At 35.9% G+C, this 14,510-nt stretch overlaps 2 protein-coding genes across 2 annotated transcripts; one reads left to right on the forward strand and one right to left on the reverse strand.

Moving 5' to 3' along the window:
* Positions 1-421: 421 nt before the first annotated feature.
* Positions 422-6,744, reverse strand: LOC113673933 (uncharacterized). Its single transcript, XM_027190401.2, has 5 exons — positions 6,362-6,744; positions 4,390-4,577; positions 2,275-2,401; positions 1,664-2,044; positions 422-1,389 (listed from the first exon to the last, which is right to left on the reverse strand). The coding sequence occupies exons 1-5, from the start codon at positions 6,473-6,475 to the stop codon at positions 1,108-1,110; spliced, it is 1,092 nt and encodes a 363-aa protein (XP_027046202.2). The 5' UTR covers positions 6,476-6,744; the 3' UTR covers positions 422-1,107.
* Positions 6,745-6,810: 66 nt separating this feature from the next.
* On the forward strand, positions 6,811-13,999 carry LOC113673934 (ubiquinone biosynthesis protein COQ9-B, mitochondrial). The gene is made up of 9 exons (XM_027190402.2): positions 6,811-6,899; positions 7,123-7,195; positions 7,769-8,113; positions 8,779-8,863; positions 9,880-9,984; positions 10,426-10,477; positions 11,046-11,149; positions 12,144-12,197; positions 13,518-13,999. The coding sequence occupies exons 1-9, from the start codon at positions 6,830-6,832 to the stop codon at positions 13,554-13,556; spliced, it is 927 nt and encodes a 308-aa protein (XP_027046203.2). The 5' UTR covers positions 6,811-6,829; the 3' UTR covers positions 13,557-13,999.
* The last annotated feature ends 511 nt before the right edge of the window (positions 14,000-14,510 follow it).

Raw genomic sequence — 14,510 nt, forward strand, 5'->3', positions numbered from 1 at the left:
TGCCGTACAGCACCTGAACATGGGCTTATGTTGAGCCGCAGATATACGAAATTCGAAATAAAAATGTTGAAAAGTCTTGACGAGTCCCCAAAAATGGACACAGTGAAGTTTTGAAATCTCAAACCTGAAAGCTGCAAGAACAATTTGCACTTGAAAGTGGATGACTTCCGTTAAATTTAAGACAACGAACAACCCCTCCGAAAATCGGCGAACGCCCAGTTAACACCAGGATAACTTCGCTTCAAGGGCTTTTTCATTGGCAGGTTGGGAAGTCATTGAAACAATCCAGTTCACAAGTCGAGCAAATGCCCCGGATTTGACGAATAAATTGCCTCCGAAAATATGCCAGTGTAAAGCTCCTGTAGTTGAAATTGCGTTTGTAAGATTTAAAACTTGTTTCTCAATAAAGAAAAGACACGGAGACGCTTGTATTTTTATTTAATGCTTGAGACAGAGTTTCACACCAAGGCACCGCGACTCTTAACTAAACAAAAACTTCACAAAGAAGAGAATAATCCCACATTATATAAAATTACTTTCAAAATCAATAGCTGAATTTACTCTCCCTTGATAGTCTCAATGTATGGAATAGCTCATATTTCCCACAAAATGTAGTAAAATTGAGAGTAACATGTATCAATTTACGACTGGTGAGGCTCTGGCTTGATTTAGCTTAAGAGTGAAAATAAAGGGATAATGCATGAAAACCTTGTATGCTATTGACAAAACCTTAGAAAAGCATCGAAGCATCTTTCATATAATAGATTATTACTTTTACACGAACTCTTACAAGTCGCACAAAATGCAATTTTACTTAAAAAACAAACAAAAATAAGCTTTCTCCTGCATATGACTGATTATATCAGTAAACTGGTTGTAAGCTTTGATATTTTTATTTTTGTTGTATTGCAGACATGTATTTTGGAAAATATCTTTGCAGCCTGATATTTTTTTCAGCTGGTTAGTTTCTCTATTCTTTCCTTCAAATTGTAAATATCTCGTATGGTAGAGAGGTAAATAAAGAAAGTTTATGACGTTCTAATTGAAAATGAGTTGGTACGGCGATATTGTATGTTTGATCGAAGGATAGCCAAACTAAGTTTTGATTTATTTTACATAAATGAATGCCGTTTGTTGATAATCCCCATATCTTGAATACATACTAAAGTGCAAGCTACTTGTTGTTGACACGTGACCGTGACAACCGTGTGGAGAGTTGCAGCTTGACACACCGATCCCAAGTGAATAGTCGTCAGGGTTGCAGCCATTAGGTGATCGAGGAAGACTGGTGTCACCAATACAGCCTATGCGACAGACATGAGTTCCAGGCTCCTTATTTGGATCCGCTACCAAGTTACAAAGATTTCCTAAATTGAGGCCGCACCATTCCTTGCAAGACACAATTATGGAAGTGTGGATGTAAGGAAAATTGCGAACTGTCAATTTTATACTGTTGAGTTATTTGCTTGTAATCCATTTCATAATCTCTTCACTTTATGACAACAGTTGATGCTCTTTTTTCTTTAGTTTTAAATTAAGATAAAATCTTTCTTTTGAAAATGCCCTAGAACCCTAAGGCAAACAAAAAGCTTAACACTGCATAGTTTAAAAACAAGCATAGTTTACCGGTCTAGCGAATATGATTTTGATTCGATTTACTTACAGTTTTTAGGTGCCCCAAGTCCAAGTGTTTGCCAAGTTTTTTCATCAACGTTTCAAAAGTGTACTCCTCTTGAACTTCTACTGCGAACTGAGTTGCGAAGAGCTGGGTAAGAGTCAGACCTCTGTTGTGGGTGAATGTCGCGCAGTCACTACGAGGACCGCTGTAGCACATGCGTATAACTCGATTTGGTACAGAGAACCAACCGGGATTTTTCATAGATGTTGTTTTTGTAATGTCAGCTGCATCCCAGGGGCTAACTACATCCTCATTGGCCCAGAGAGGACTTGTGGGTGAGAAATCTCCGGACATTCCAGCCACTCGTGCAACTAGTGTCCAGCCTCCATTGTCTTTACACGCCGATGTGATAATTTCGCAATGTGCCTAAGCATTTCATATAGAGTATTATCCTTACTAGTTATACAAGTGATCAAAAGATTTAATGAAAAGAATTATAAAAATTACTTCTCTAAATAAATCACATTTCAAAAAGATTCTAAGAGAAAGTTCGTGATATTAAAAAAAACAAGATTGCCTATTATGGTTCACTATTATAGAAGGAAGACAAAGGTCATGGGACTTTATCTCTTTATCATGAATGCTAGGACACTAACCTGGTATGGGCTGCCGCGAGCAGCCTGGAGCCAGAAAACCCCACTTTGAACACCTGCTGATATTGAATGATAGATTTCATCGCAGGATTTTGCCGGATTGTGAGCGGATCCAAGTCCTTCAGGAGGGCTGATTTAAAGGGGAAAATATTTTCATCATTAAATACATTGAAAACTACATGGACGATTTTGTCTGACATTTTGTACATTTAAGCTATAACACCCTTTCCTCAAATGGAAATAATTTCCCTTGGATAAGTGATTTCTTCCCTTTGGTTACTATTTATTACAAACTACTGTCACCTTGGTTTGGGTAATTATAAGGGCATGCAATAGTTCAAACTCTGTGTTTATTACAAACTTCGATTAAAATAGTATCTTTCGATCCGGCCTTGTCCATCTTGGGAAGTTTTGCCTCGAGATGATTAAACTTTTAAAATCTATTCGTCAGAGTTCTCCGTAAATCCCCTTAAAACACATCTTACTTGAATATCAGTTACCTTCCATGATTTTCCGCCGAACCCAAAAAAATCTTGGCTCCAGTTATCATCGAATCTTTTAAGTTTAATATGATCATTCCATGCTAATTTGATTCACTGACAGTTATTGTCATTTTCTTCTTTCCTTTTCATAAACTCTCATACCACACAGACTGAATTTCATGAGTGCCCATTTTTCTATTTTTAGAACAACGGAGCACATTTAAAATAATTGTTGATTTATCCATGCAGTGTGTATCGGATTTAAGTTGCGGAGCAGTGGTAGCATCACATTGATAGAAACTAACCTTTATGATAAATTAGGTCATTAAGCTGCCAATCAGTTAATTGACCAACGCAAACAACATTTACAAAAAGCTTTTATTAATTTTTTTCATTCGGTAGAAGTACACATTTAATAGTGAGAAAATTTAAAATGTTTCTATTTGTAGAAAACGGAAGGGTACAAACATAAATATTTATCGTATTAAACAATTTTTGTCTGTTACGAAAAATCGCTAAATGGTGTCTAACATAAAACGAGGTACCCTGCGTCTTAGTGCTTGATTCAAATTTCCGTGTACTCAGTTATTTTGAACAAACCATAACTCACAACTTGGAGCAAAACTTTCCACTAGATATTAAAAAAAAAAACTTGCTTGACTGCGTCGACTTTATTGAAAAGGAGACCCGTGTGTCTCTGATGATTTTGTACGTAATAGTGAATAAAAATCAATAACCAATCAAGTAATTAGCCAAACTGAAAGTCAAAGACAATAAACATCTACAAATACCATCGCTTATGTCTTACGAGCCCACAAAATTAATACGAGAACATTGGAAAAAAGAAAAAAAATCCAAAAAGCCTGATGTTGTTTGCCCGACAGGTTTTATTTTTTTTGGCAGAACTATTTAAAGAAAGTTTGTCATTTACCTTTTGGCTTTAGTATTCCTATGTGTGAATTAAGAAATGAGTGTTCAAGTGCTCGTCTACTATATTGCTAAAGCCGGACAAACAGCAAACAACGATTAACTATTTCATTAGCTATAATAAGCTATAATGTAACGCACTCAAGTTTCTAAATCATCACTCAAGTTACAATATTTGATAATTTATTCTCTGTCTCCACTTCCGCTCTGATCTGTTTGATCTCCAAGATCGCGTGCCTGTCCTGTAATGTGAACATGTGGAACCTCTCTGCAATAATGGCACAATTATGATCAGGACTACAATCGGTAGTTTAAGCGATAAAATTAAAAATTTTCTTTGATTCAAAGGTTTGCTGTTTGTCCGGTTTGGCCAGGGAAGGATGTAAGTGGAACTTTTTTACCCGACGCTTCGATCTGTTTTTTTTTTTTTTTTTTTTTTTTTTTTTTTCACGTCCTGTATAAGCCGTGAATGTTAAATGAACCCTGGAACCCTGATAGTTACACACTTAATTCAATTTTGCCACATCTGTGTCCTTGTCTGCCTCAGTAATAAACACCCTAGAATTATCCTACCCCACACACACATAACGACTATCCTTTTTTTCTTGCTTTGAAAATCTCTTCTGGGCTTATTGAGTACCACGAAAAACTAGCCCATTCAGAGATGTAAAGAATTCGACACGCTGGTAGCAAATAGTAATGTACCTACCCTCCCACTGGTGGGCCTTGAGGTACTGGCGGTGGAGATCCCGGGCAAGGACTTTCCACTGGAGGGGACGGCACTGACGCACAGTTACAGGGGGGGCAATCTCTTCCATCTCGCCCGTCTCTTCCTGGAAGACCCGGGGGTCCAGGAGGGCCTGGTGGTCCGGCACGAGCCGACGGACAAAACAAAATCTGAAATATCATTTCGTAATTTTCAATATTTCACAGGATCTTTGCCTCTAGAACAAACTGATATTTGACTTGGTCTGTTATTCAGGATCGTTTTCCGTTAGAGAAAACAGCAGGATCTATTTCGTCACAAAAAAAAAACTCGATCAACACACTACTCCTCTAGGCAGATCAGGTTATAGGTTTATCGATCAATTCCAAGTAGAATAAACCCTCCCTAGCTGCAACGAGAAAAAAAGTGATAAGGATAATCTCCATACGGTTGCTTTCAACATGCTGCTAGATTGTTCTGCTTTCTTTTTTTCTCTGTGCCCTGCGCATGACAATCTCGTATGAACGTTCAATAATTATTACAGCAGTTTTAATGACGTTGCCTTCTCAGTTTTCTTCATCTGATTCTCGACAAACCGACAAAATAGCGACACGCCGTAATATTATACATAATAATTTTTTTTTTGAGTTCTACATGGTCGAACGGTTGTAGCGAAAACGAAGACCTCTGAAAGCTAAGACCTAAGACCTAAGACACGAAAACGAAGACCAGTAAACGACACGGAAGACCCAAATAAGAAGACCCGAAAACAAAGACCTCTTTGTTTTCTTTATTTAACATGATCTTGTTCTGATTTCTTAAAATCGGCACTGGAAATATCCGATGCCGATTTTTAAACAATCTCCAACACAATTATACCAGCACGAATTTTTTCCGAGCAAGCTTTGTTTTCGGGTCTCTGTTTTGGGCTCTTAGTTTTCGTGTCTTGGTTTTCAGGTCTTCGTTTATGGGGTCTTTTTTATAAAACCATTGTTTTATTGCATGCTTTACCGCTGTTAAAAATAATAAAACCGGAGATGGATATTTCCGGTGAGAAACCATAACAAGATCATGTCTTAATAAAGAAAATAAAGGATCTTCGTTTTCGGGAGTCTTTGTTTTCGTTACAAGCATTGGTCGAACTGATTTTTTTGGCCCCAGACGGCTTAGCTATTCACAGGTATTGCGAAAGTCATGGGTTCAATCTTAGAGCCTGCAACGTTGTAATTTTTGTTGTAAATACCGTTCGGTGATTAAACAGTGAAGTCGCACTCGGTAAGCAACTGAAAAAAAAAAGAAAAAGAAAAAGCAAACAAAACAGAACAATGTAGAACACGATTTCCTATATGTGAAAGACGAAGGACTATATAGCCTTACAATGTGAAAAGCCTTTATATGAACAAAGGATTTCATATAGTTCAAAGTTAGCAGTTTTAACTACTCATTTGGCTCATACTGGCTGCAGTCTGGGGAAATGAACAGAACTGTTTACTTGTTCGTGTATATAAAGTCGGTTGCAAAGTAACTGCAATTTTTCCAATCGACTCCTTATTTACAGATCTTCATATCGAGCCAGGCTCCATTTGTCCACGAGCACATGGCAGTATTCACAGTCAAATAACAACTTTCCTGATATCCAGCCACGAATTTTCGTGAAGAAAACGCAGATTTAAAAAAAAAAACCTTTCTCAATTCTTAATCAGGAGGTAGTCTACTTAAACACATGTACGCACTTAAACTAATAACGCTAAATTTACATTACATATCCTATTAATTTATATTTGTTGACCGGATTGAACCTGTTAGACAAGAAAATCAGCTTAATTGTACTATAATATATTTTTTTCAGCAGTGATTTCACAAGACAAGCAAAAGAGAACAATCCTGTTTTGCTTATGTTCAGAACTCTTATTTGAAAATTTAATCGAATACCGGAGAAGCATGGAAACGGAGGAAAAGAACCATAGCTATTCACCTTTCCTGGGTTGACTGTGTACGATCTTCTGGTGTGTTGCTCTTCCTGAGAAGCCAAAGAAACCACCAACAAATGTAAAGTGATAAAATGAAATATTTTAGGAAAATACATCATTATCACGGCTGCTTTGTGTGTTGATACAAATCTTTCGTGCGTCTTTCAAAAGTGACTAAAAAAGGTTACTGCTCAATAAATTTGTTTTCTCAGTCGATCCTGCGTGGTTAGTGGATAATTGTTCGTTTTAACTGGTAGATTTGATTTTAAACCAATGGAGGATAAGAGCAGGACTCTACATTTGCGGGTGGTACGAACAAGAATACGCTAAGACATTCTTTATGTCATTCACTGGAACCTTATCTTGCGTTTCGAAGTCTTCATTAATTAGTGTATCAGATCATTGCATTCATTTCCAAGATCTCCTAGAGTCCAGTCTTACTCGTTTGCATTTCGTATGGAAACAAAACAAACATGGCGACTTCCTCTGCGATTCGCATGGTCTTGCAAAGCCAGGTTGGGTTGATACGTCGAGGATTATTTGGTGAGTTTTTTATCATTCGCCCTAAAAAGAGTTTTTCTTGAAACTGCTTCCGCTGCTGGATTGAATTAAGGTTACGCAAGAGTGTGAAATAAGCGAGGTTCTTGCAGCAGCATCAGTTTTTGAAAATCTGCTTGCATAACCGAGTTAAGAAACAGCCGGTTTAGTTATTTTCACTGACTTTTTTGCTACATTTAAATTATGATCACATGGTCCTATTGCACAGGTATCCCAAGCAGATGGCTGCAAAAGTCCTCATATAACTTATCGGAGGAGAAACAAAACTCAGCGGACAGTCGGTAGGCGGCAGATTATTGTGTTATGAGACTATCAGACTATCACTGATGATATCAGACAAATCAGTTTACTGCGCCCTTTTGATTACGTAGAAATTCTTTAGGAAAAAAACTCTACATGCATAGCTGTTACTGAGCTTTGAATCAAACAAAATAAAAACAAACCTTGCCAATAATAAATTATGAATACATTTTACACTGGAATTTTGTATATAGCCGTCTTTTAAAAATCACAGGAGGCCCAAGCTCACGTCTCGAGAGAAAGCAAACGATTACGTCAAAACGTCACGCGTAGTGTGACTCATTGTTAAGTTAAGAGAGGAACCGTTGAGAATTGAAACACGTTATAAGGAGTAGTATGGGGAACGAATTATGGTTGATTTATTATTCCTGTTACAAATAGGCTGCCATGTCTACTAAAAGGAATGGAAAGTGGCTGTTGTAATTGTAGTGAGGTGGTTGTTGAAATTCTTGATGAACGTTTATTTTCTTTCCTCTCTATTACTATTTCCAAATTCTGATATTTTTCTAAATGGAAAAGAAATTACTACTGCTTGTGATTTTTGATGAATATAGAAATGAAGCATTTGACAGTGCAAGTACTGAGAGTGCAAACAAGAAATACTTTGGTGATGATGATGGAGCTGCCTTTATTGATGCAGATGAAGATCAAGAAACAGATGTGCGAGAACATATCCTTAATGCTGCACTTGAACATGTGCATGAGTTAGGTTGGAGTTCAGAAGCTATAGAAGCTGGAGCAAGTGCTGTGGGGCTGTCTGCAATGGCAGAGGGCATGTTCCCTCGAGGTGCTGGGGATTTAGTCCTTCATTTCACTGAGGACTGTAATGTTCGTTTGGCAGATCATCTTGTTTCACTGTCTAAATCAGCAGGGAAGGAGGAAACATCTGGAGTCCCATTGTTAGTGCTGTTAAGATGCTTTTTTCAATGTAGAGTAAATTTGATTCTGTGTCCCAAGGATACTACTTACAAGTAAAGATATCTTACTAGAAATTCTGGTCTATAGTAGGGCTGAGAATTTTTATGAATGGTGCTTCATTTGACAAAGAGTTAAAAATAATCAGTGATACTACACACCAAAGTGCCTATTTAGTTATTTACTATCCAACTGCTCTATTTTATGCGCATTTCTTATCAGGTAAGAAAAGTGAAGCAGATAGAGACTGAAGTGAAGCATGCGCTGCTGATCAGTTAAACAGGTTTTTTCCAAGACAAAATAATGATCATGTGATATTTATATTGAATTTGTGCATTATTTGTACTCTACTTAGTGCAGTTGGATAATAAATCTATCTTATTCATGTTATATGTGTTCAAATAATAGTTTTGTTCATTGTAATCATGTAATCTCCATGGCTCTTTGTAAGTAATGCAGGCCATTTTCACCATAATTGCCAATAAACTGCACTTGGGGTTAAAATTGCCTTTTGAGATTTTGAAAATATATTAAGAAGAGAAAATGCATTTTTAAATTTTTTATTACACCAAATAGATTAGTTATCAAATGAAAATTGTAAAAGTCATTAATTAGTTTCACTTAGTTGAATTAATTCAACTTTGTTCAGGCGAAAGAGTTCTCAGATGATAATCCGTGATGCTGTGGAAGTGCGACTGAGAATGCTCATTCCATTTATTGACCAGTGGCCTCAGGTAAGTAAAATGCCTATCTAGATGTCAACTGACTTGAAAATGTAAAGAGTTTCAAAGCTGAGGTTTTGAGTGTTAGCCCTTTTTTTAAGGCAATTGTGGGAATTTTGGGTTGTATGTGTGTTTATATGCAGAAAATGGAGCAACCCTATTGGTAGGAATATGGTGATGAAAAAACAAGAAGGAATATTTTAATGAAAAGCACTTGTTGATACCATGTGCATTATGAGTGCTGATTTGGAAGATAAATTTTTGTTCTAGAGTTTTGCAGCTGCTAAGAATGGTTAGGGAGATTAAAGTATCTAGTGACTGGTTTGGATGCCACCTTGTCATTTCTTTGTACATTGTTAAGGTGTTCTTGGAGATGCAGAAAGAAATAATTGCTTAGGGTTTAGCCCTAACCCTAAGCAATTATTGTACTTTGTACTTTTGTAAAACAGTGAGGGGACAAGGGTTAATTACTATGGAAGAGTGCTGAGCCTTGAAGGACAACACTTTGACAAACTTTTTTGATAAAAGAGATGAGATGTGCACCCCAAACTCAACTTTTATTATTTTGTGAAAATGTTACAATTGACCATTCAGCAAAAAATAAAAAAAATTATTAGCCACCCTGGTGACCAAAATGGTTGCAGCTGGGATTGCTAATCTGGAACTTCAAGAAGGTCCTAGTTGTCTTGTTAACAATTGGTCCTTTAGAAACCCTCAGAGTGTTGCAGTTCAGGCTAGAGGTACCTTACATAGCTGGACTCCAGAAATTAATGTGGAAGGCATGCTTACCAGGGTCAGAAAGGATATTAACAAAAGTATTGGACATGAAATTAAAGGAGTAAAGAGTCATAAAGGCTGAAATTCTCAAGGACTGTATGTGTTTAAACCTGAATGTTAATGGATTTGTCCAGCTTTGTTGTGATAATATTATTATATTACAATAATAATAAGTTGTGTTTTTATAGATGATGAATGTTAGTTGCATCCTAAAGGTTAATTGCCAATTTTCTGTTCCCTTTTGCACACAGGCCATGGGTTTGATGTTATTACCTCAGAATGCTCCTGATGCCTTGAAGAATGTTGCATATTTGGTAGATGAGATATGGTATCATGCTGGTGACACCTCAACAGATGTAAGAAGTGAAAACATAATACCTTGCTTTTAAATTCAGTATCAAGTGATGTATGTGTCAGCAGCAAATATATTTCCCACACAAACTCAATTTTACTAGACATGGAAATAACAATAATTAGAGATCTGAAGTAACAATTTTCAAATCATTAAATTACTTTCTCTCCCTGCATTATAATATGAAGGCATTACCACCCCTGCCTTGTCTCATGACAGTTACTTTCAATATATATATAAAACCACATTCAAAATGACTACATCATGAAAAAACTGCTTCTGTATTCTCTATAGTGGATATAACCACAATGTTTATGAAATTGATATCAAGCAAGTTAATTTGCCACAAATACAACTTGTGGTAACTGTATGGGTATTAAAGTCTTGTGTCATAACAGCCATAAAGTAAATCAATAATTAACTAATAATGCGTAACACCTTACAGGTAAACTGGTATACAAAGAGAGGAGTATTGGCAGGACTGTATGGTGCCACAGGTCAGTTAAAACCATGAAGATATGATAAATTACAAATAATTTATTTAAACAATATTTTGATAGGATGTTCCGGAGGGGAGGCACTGTGAGCTAAAGGAATATTTGTAATGGCTGCAATGTTGTTTTAAAATTCAGTTATGGCATCATAGTCACATATGACGTCCATCAGAAAATGAGAGAGGTCATATTTCAGTTGGACTACCTTCGATAATATAATTGGCTTCACTCAGTATGAATTTCATGTCTGGGCTGATTGAAGAACATTGAGTGTTAATACTTCTTTTCCTGCACACTATTTTTTTGTTTAAAGTAAGCAGACATTATAGAAATTAGTTTAATATGTGTACTGGTTCTTGTCATTTGCTGTAAGAATGACAGAGTTGCTGTTAGAATAGTTTATGAAAATTACATCAACTTGTCATTCCTCTGAGAAGGAGTATTATTTTCCTGGCGTTCTCCAGTCCTTCCCTTCCTTACAAGGATACTTCATTTTGGTCAGAACCTTGTAATTTAATTGTTCATCTTACAGAATCTAAAACTTGATAGTATGTTTATTATTTCATTGCAGAACTTTACATGGTTACTGATAGGTCATCTGATTTTGAAGATACTTGGAGTTTCCTTGACAGAAGAATGTCTGATATTGGTTTACTAATTGGTGCCAAGGAAACTGTTAGTAAATGAGGGAAACAAATAATTTATTGTAATACAATATGTGGTTATTGTTCATCATGGTGTAAAATAGGAGATGAACTTTCTTTGTTTGTCTCACAATGGAGTCACTTTGGATGTTGATTCTGACATTTTGACTGCAAAACTGCTAGTATTCATCAGGTGATAAGGTTGATTGTTCATGTGTCATTATTTGTAGCTTGTTGGTTTGCTGCTATTGGTGCATTTCCATACAAATAGAGACGCATAAACAGTCTACCTCATCACCTAATGAAGATTAGCAGTATTGCAGTTGAAACATCCGGATCAATATCCAAACTGAGTCCATCATGAGACGAACGATTAAGGTTCATCTCCTAGATACATTATCGTTTGATCATGATAAATAATGCAGATTTTCCTATCTCTTTTTAGTTGAATGCACAAGGAGGTAAGTTTCAGAACCTGAACAATTGATGAAACAGATGACATTCAAGCAATCAATGTCAACTAATCCATCCATTTTGTGATTATGGATTGATCAACTGCATTAATTTGATAATCGCAAATCACTGACAATTGATGAATCAGAAGAACATCAATTGTCATTAATCACCAATATCAATTGACCACCTTTGCTACCATCAGTTTTTGTATGACTAACACCAATGATAAAGAAGGCGCTGAAATGTTTGCAAATGTTTTTACATGTAGACTACTAAGTGAAGTTAATTATGCCACAGTGAATTACACAAGTTTTATAAGTTGGAAAAGTATACTTAGTAAGATCTTGTCTGCAAGTATTTACAGTGTCCACTACTTAGAGAAGATTATTGATTGAATTAAATAAATCAGCCAATGAACTTTGACTGTTCCCAAGGCTCATTTTCGCATCATATTGTAAACAATCAAAGCAGTTTATGGTGTTGGGTTTGTACCTGGGAGCTCACTTGAACTAATATTAAATGACATGAATGATTAACTCTTTAATAAAATAATAATGATGTTTTTATAGCTTGAGAAAGCAGGATCAGATGCTGCTGAGTTGTTGTCTGCTGCCTTTACAACAGTATGTTTTGCTTTCCTATTCAAACTGCCTCTTTGGAAGTGGTTCTAATCATAGCAATAGGGCTATTGTTGCAACACCAACCATCACTTGAAAGAAACATGAGCTTTTCATACCATTGAAATACATTAGGATGTATTACAGATGGTGTAAAGTACTGATATTTTAGAGAGCGTTGTCTGCTCTACATCATATATACAGTTGAACCTTGATTATCCAGACTCATCGGGACCAGACAAAATAGTCTGTATATAATTGAGGGTACAAATAATCAAGAATATGAGTATTAATGAGGAACAAAAACTGATTAAATTAAAAGGGCATTTAGTCATGGAACAAAACATTTAAATATCCTCTTGTAAAAAATATGGTCTACATCTTCACTGTCTATAGCAAATACTTTTACATGTGTGTATTAACAATTAATTAAATTAATCAGCACTTTATCAAGCTGTTCATTTTGTGCTACTTTTGGTGATTATGCTTCAGTCCTTCAATGGTATCCAAGTTGTCAGCAAATTTCATTATATTTTCCTTGATTGGAAATAAACATTTGTGACGCTGTGTAGCTTGTTTATCTTGCATAGCACACTGAACGAGCCAATAGAGCGTGAAATTTCACTTAGCAACAAAGCAACTTTAAGCCAATTAGACCTCATTGGAATGTTCTTCATTTATTTGTGCAAATGCTACTTTACGCTGCTTTTGCTTATTGAAAGCAAAACAAACTCGCCTTTAGTTCACTTTTCAATGCTGTAGTTTTAAAAAGAATATGGCTACAGATCTTGATCATGTTTAATAAAAATTCATAACAAAATTGGAACCAGAGAAAAAGTCTGGATAATTGAGAAATCTGGATAAGCAAGGTCCAGATAATTGAGGTTCGACTGTATTAATATCTACTACAAATTTTTAAGCTGGCTTCCTTCTCATTTTTATGTGTTGTTTATCATTTTTCATTGGTTAATTCTCACCCTGTCCCGCACTTCTTTTCCTGTTTGTAGCAGCTAATTCACTAACAGTCAGGGAAGGGATTAAAGTTAGCTTTTAGTGATAGTAGCACATCATAGTGCCGATTTTTCAGCTGACATTAATATAATACAAGCTGTTAATGGGTTATGGGGGAAGACTGAAATTTAACTATTCATAACTTGACTAGAAATGTGTTGAAAATTTGATGGCAGTATGTTAGTGGTCTCTGCTGTCTAATACTGATAACACTATGTCCAAATACAAGTTACACCCCTCCTTGCCTTGAGCCTTTTAATATATTAATTGGTTAATTAATGCATGAATCTATTGAACTTCATCGCTTGTTTACAGGTGCGTAATATGAGTGGCCTCAATAGGCGAAGCAGATGAAGTCAACAAAGATGACTGGAAGTACTTGCATATAATATCCATGATTCAGCTACTCAAATAACAAATTGGAAGGTGGAAGGTGAATCATGCAAAAGCAGTGATTGTAACCATGCAGAAGTTACAAAGCTGATGGTTAACAGAAGTTTGTTTTTCTAAGCAGACCTGTTTGCAGTGAGAAATGCATTGTTGACTGTTCATGACTGAAATCTTTATTTGTACTGTCTCCTGTACCTCAGAAACAGAATTATACTGCTACTGGCAGTGACAAGTTTTATACTGATGTGATTTTGTTTGTGAAGTGGTGACAGACCTAGTTTTTGATACATGTAAAGATTCTTTTTGATGCTTATTTAAATGTCAATTGATTAGGGAAAGTTATTGAATATCCATACTGTGAAAGTGCAATGGTAACTTAAAGAATTAAATGTTAACTTAGTTATCAATGTTGGTCATATTGATTTATGAACTTCTGACAAAGGTCAAGCACTTCCTTTAATATGATTGATGTTTCTTGAATTATAATAAGTACTCTCTTCTTAGCCTGTGGGTTTGTTCTCCAGTACCCTTTTTTGGTGTTTTCCACAACCTTAGATCAAAACAATCTTAAAACCTATACATTTCCCATGACCAACCCTAATCCTATGCCTGACTGGACTATTGGAACTGTAACCCTCAATAGTGAACGCTTTGTAGTTCTTAATAACTTGCACAGCATGAAATTGCAAATCTACACATCTTTAACTCTTGCATAAAGAAACGTAAATATAAAGCCTCTTCTTTACAGACAAGTTCCGCGCTCCGTAAAGATGCGTAAATGCAGAAAAAGCGCAAAGACTGCGTACAGGATATTAAATGTTTGTACAGGATATTAAATGTTTGTAAAGGATAAGGATCAAGATGGATACAATTAACCACTTTCTATTTGGAGAAATACTCAACAATACTGTACATCAC

Source organism: Pocillopora damicornis, chromosome 3 (genome assembly GCF_964200805.1).
Source record: "Pocillopora damicornis chromosome 3, jaPocDami1.2, whole genome shotgun sequence".
In the NCBI taxonomy this organism is placed as follows: Eukaryota; Metazoa; Cnidaria; class Anthozoa; order Scleractinia; family Pocilloporidae; genus Pocillopora; species Pocillopora damicornis.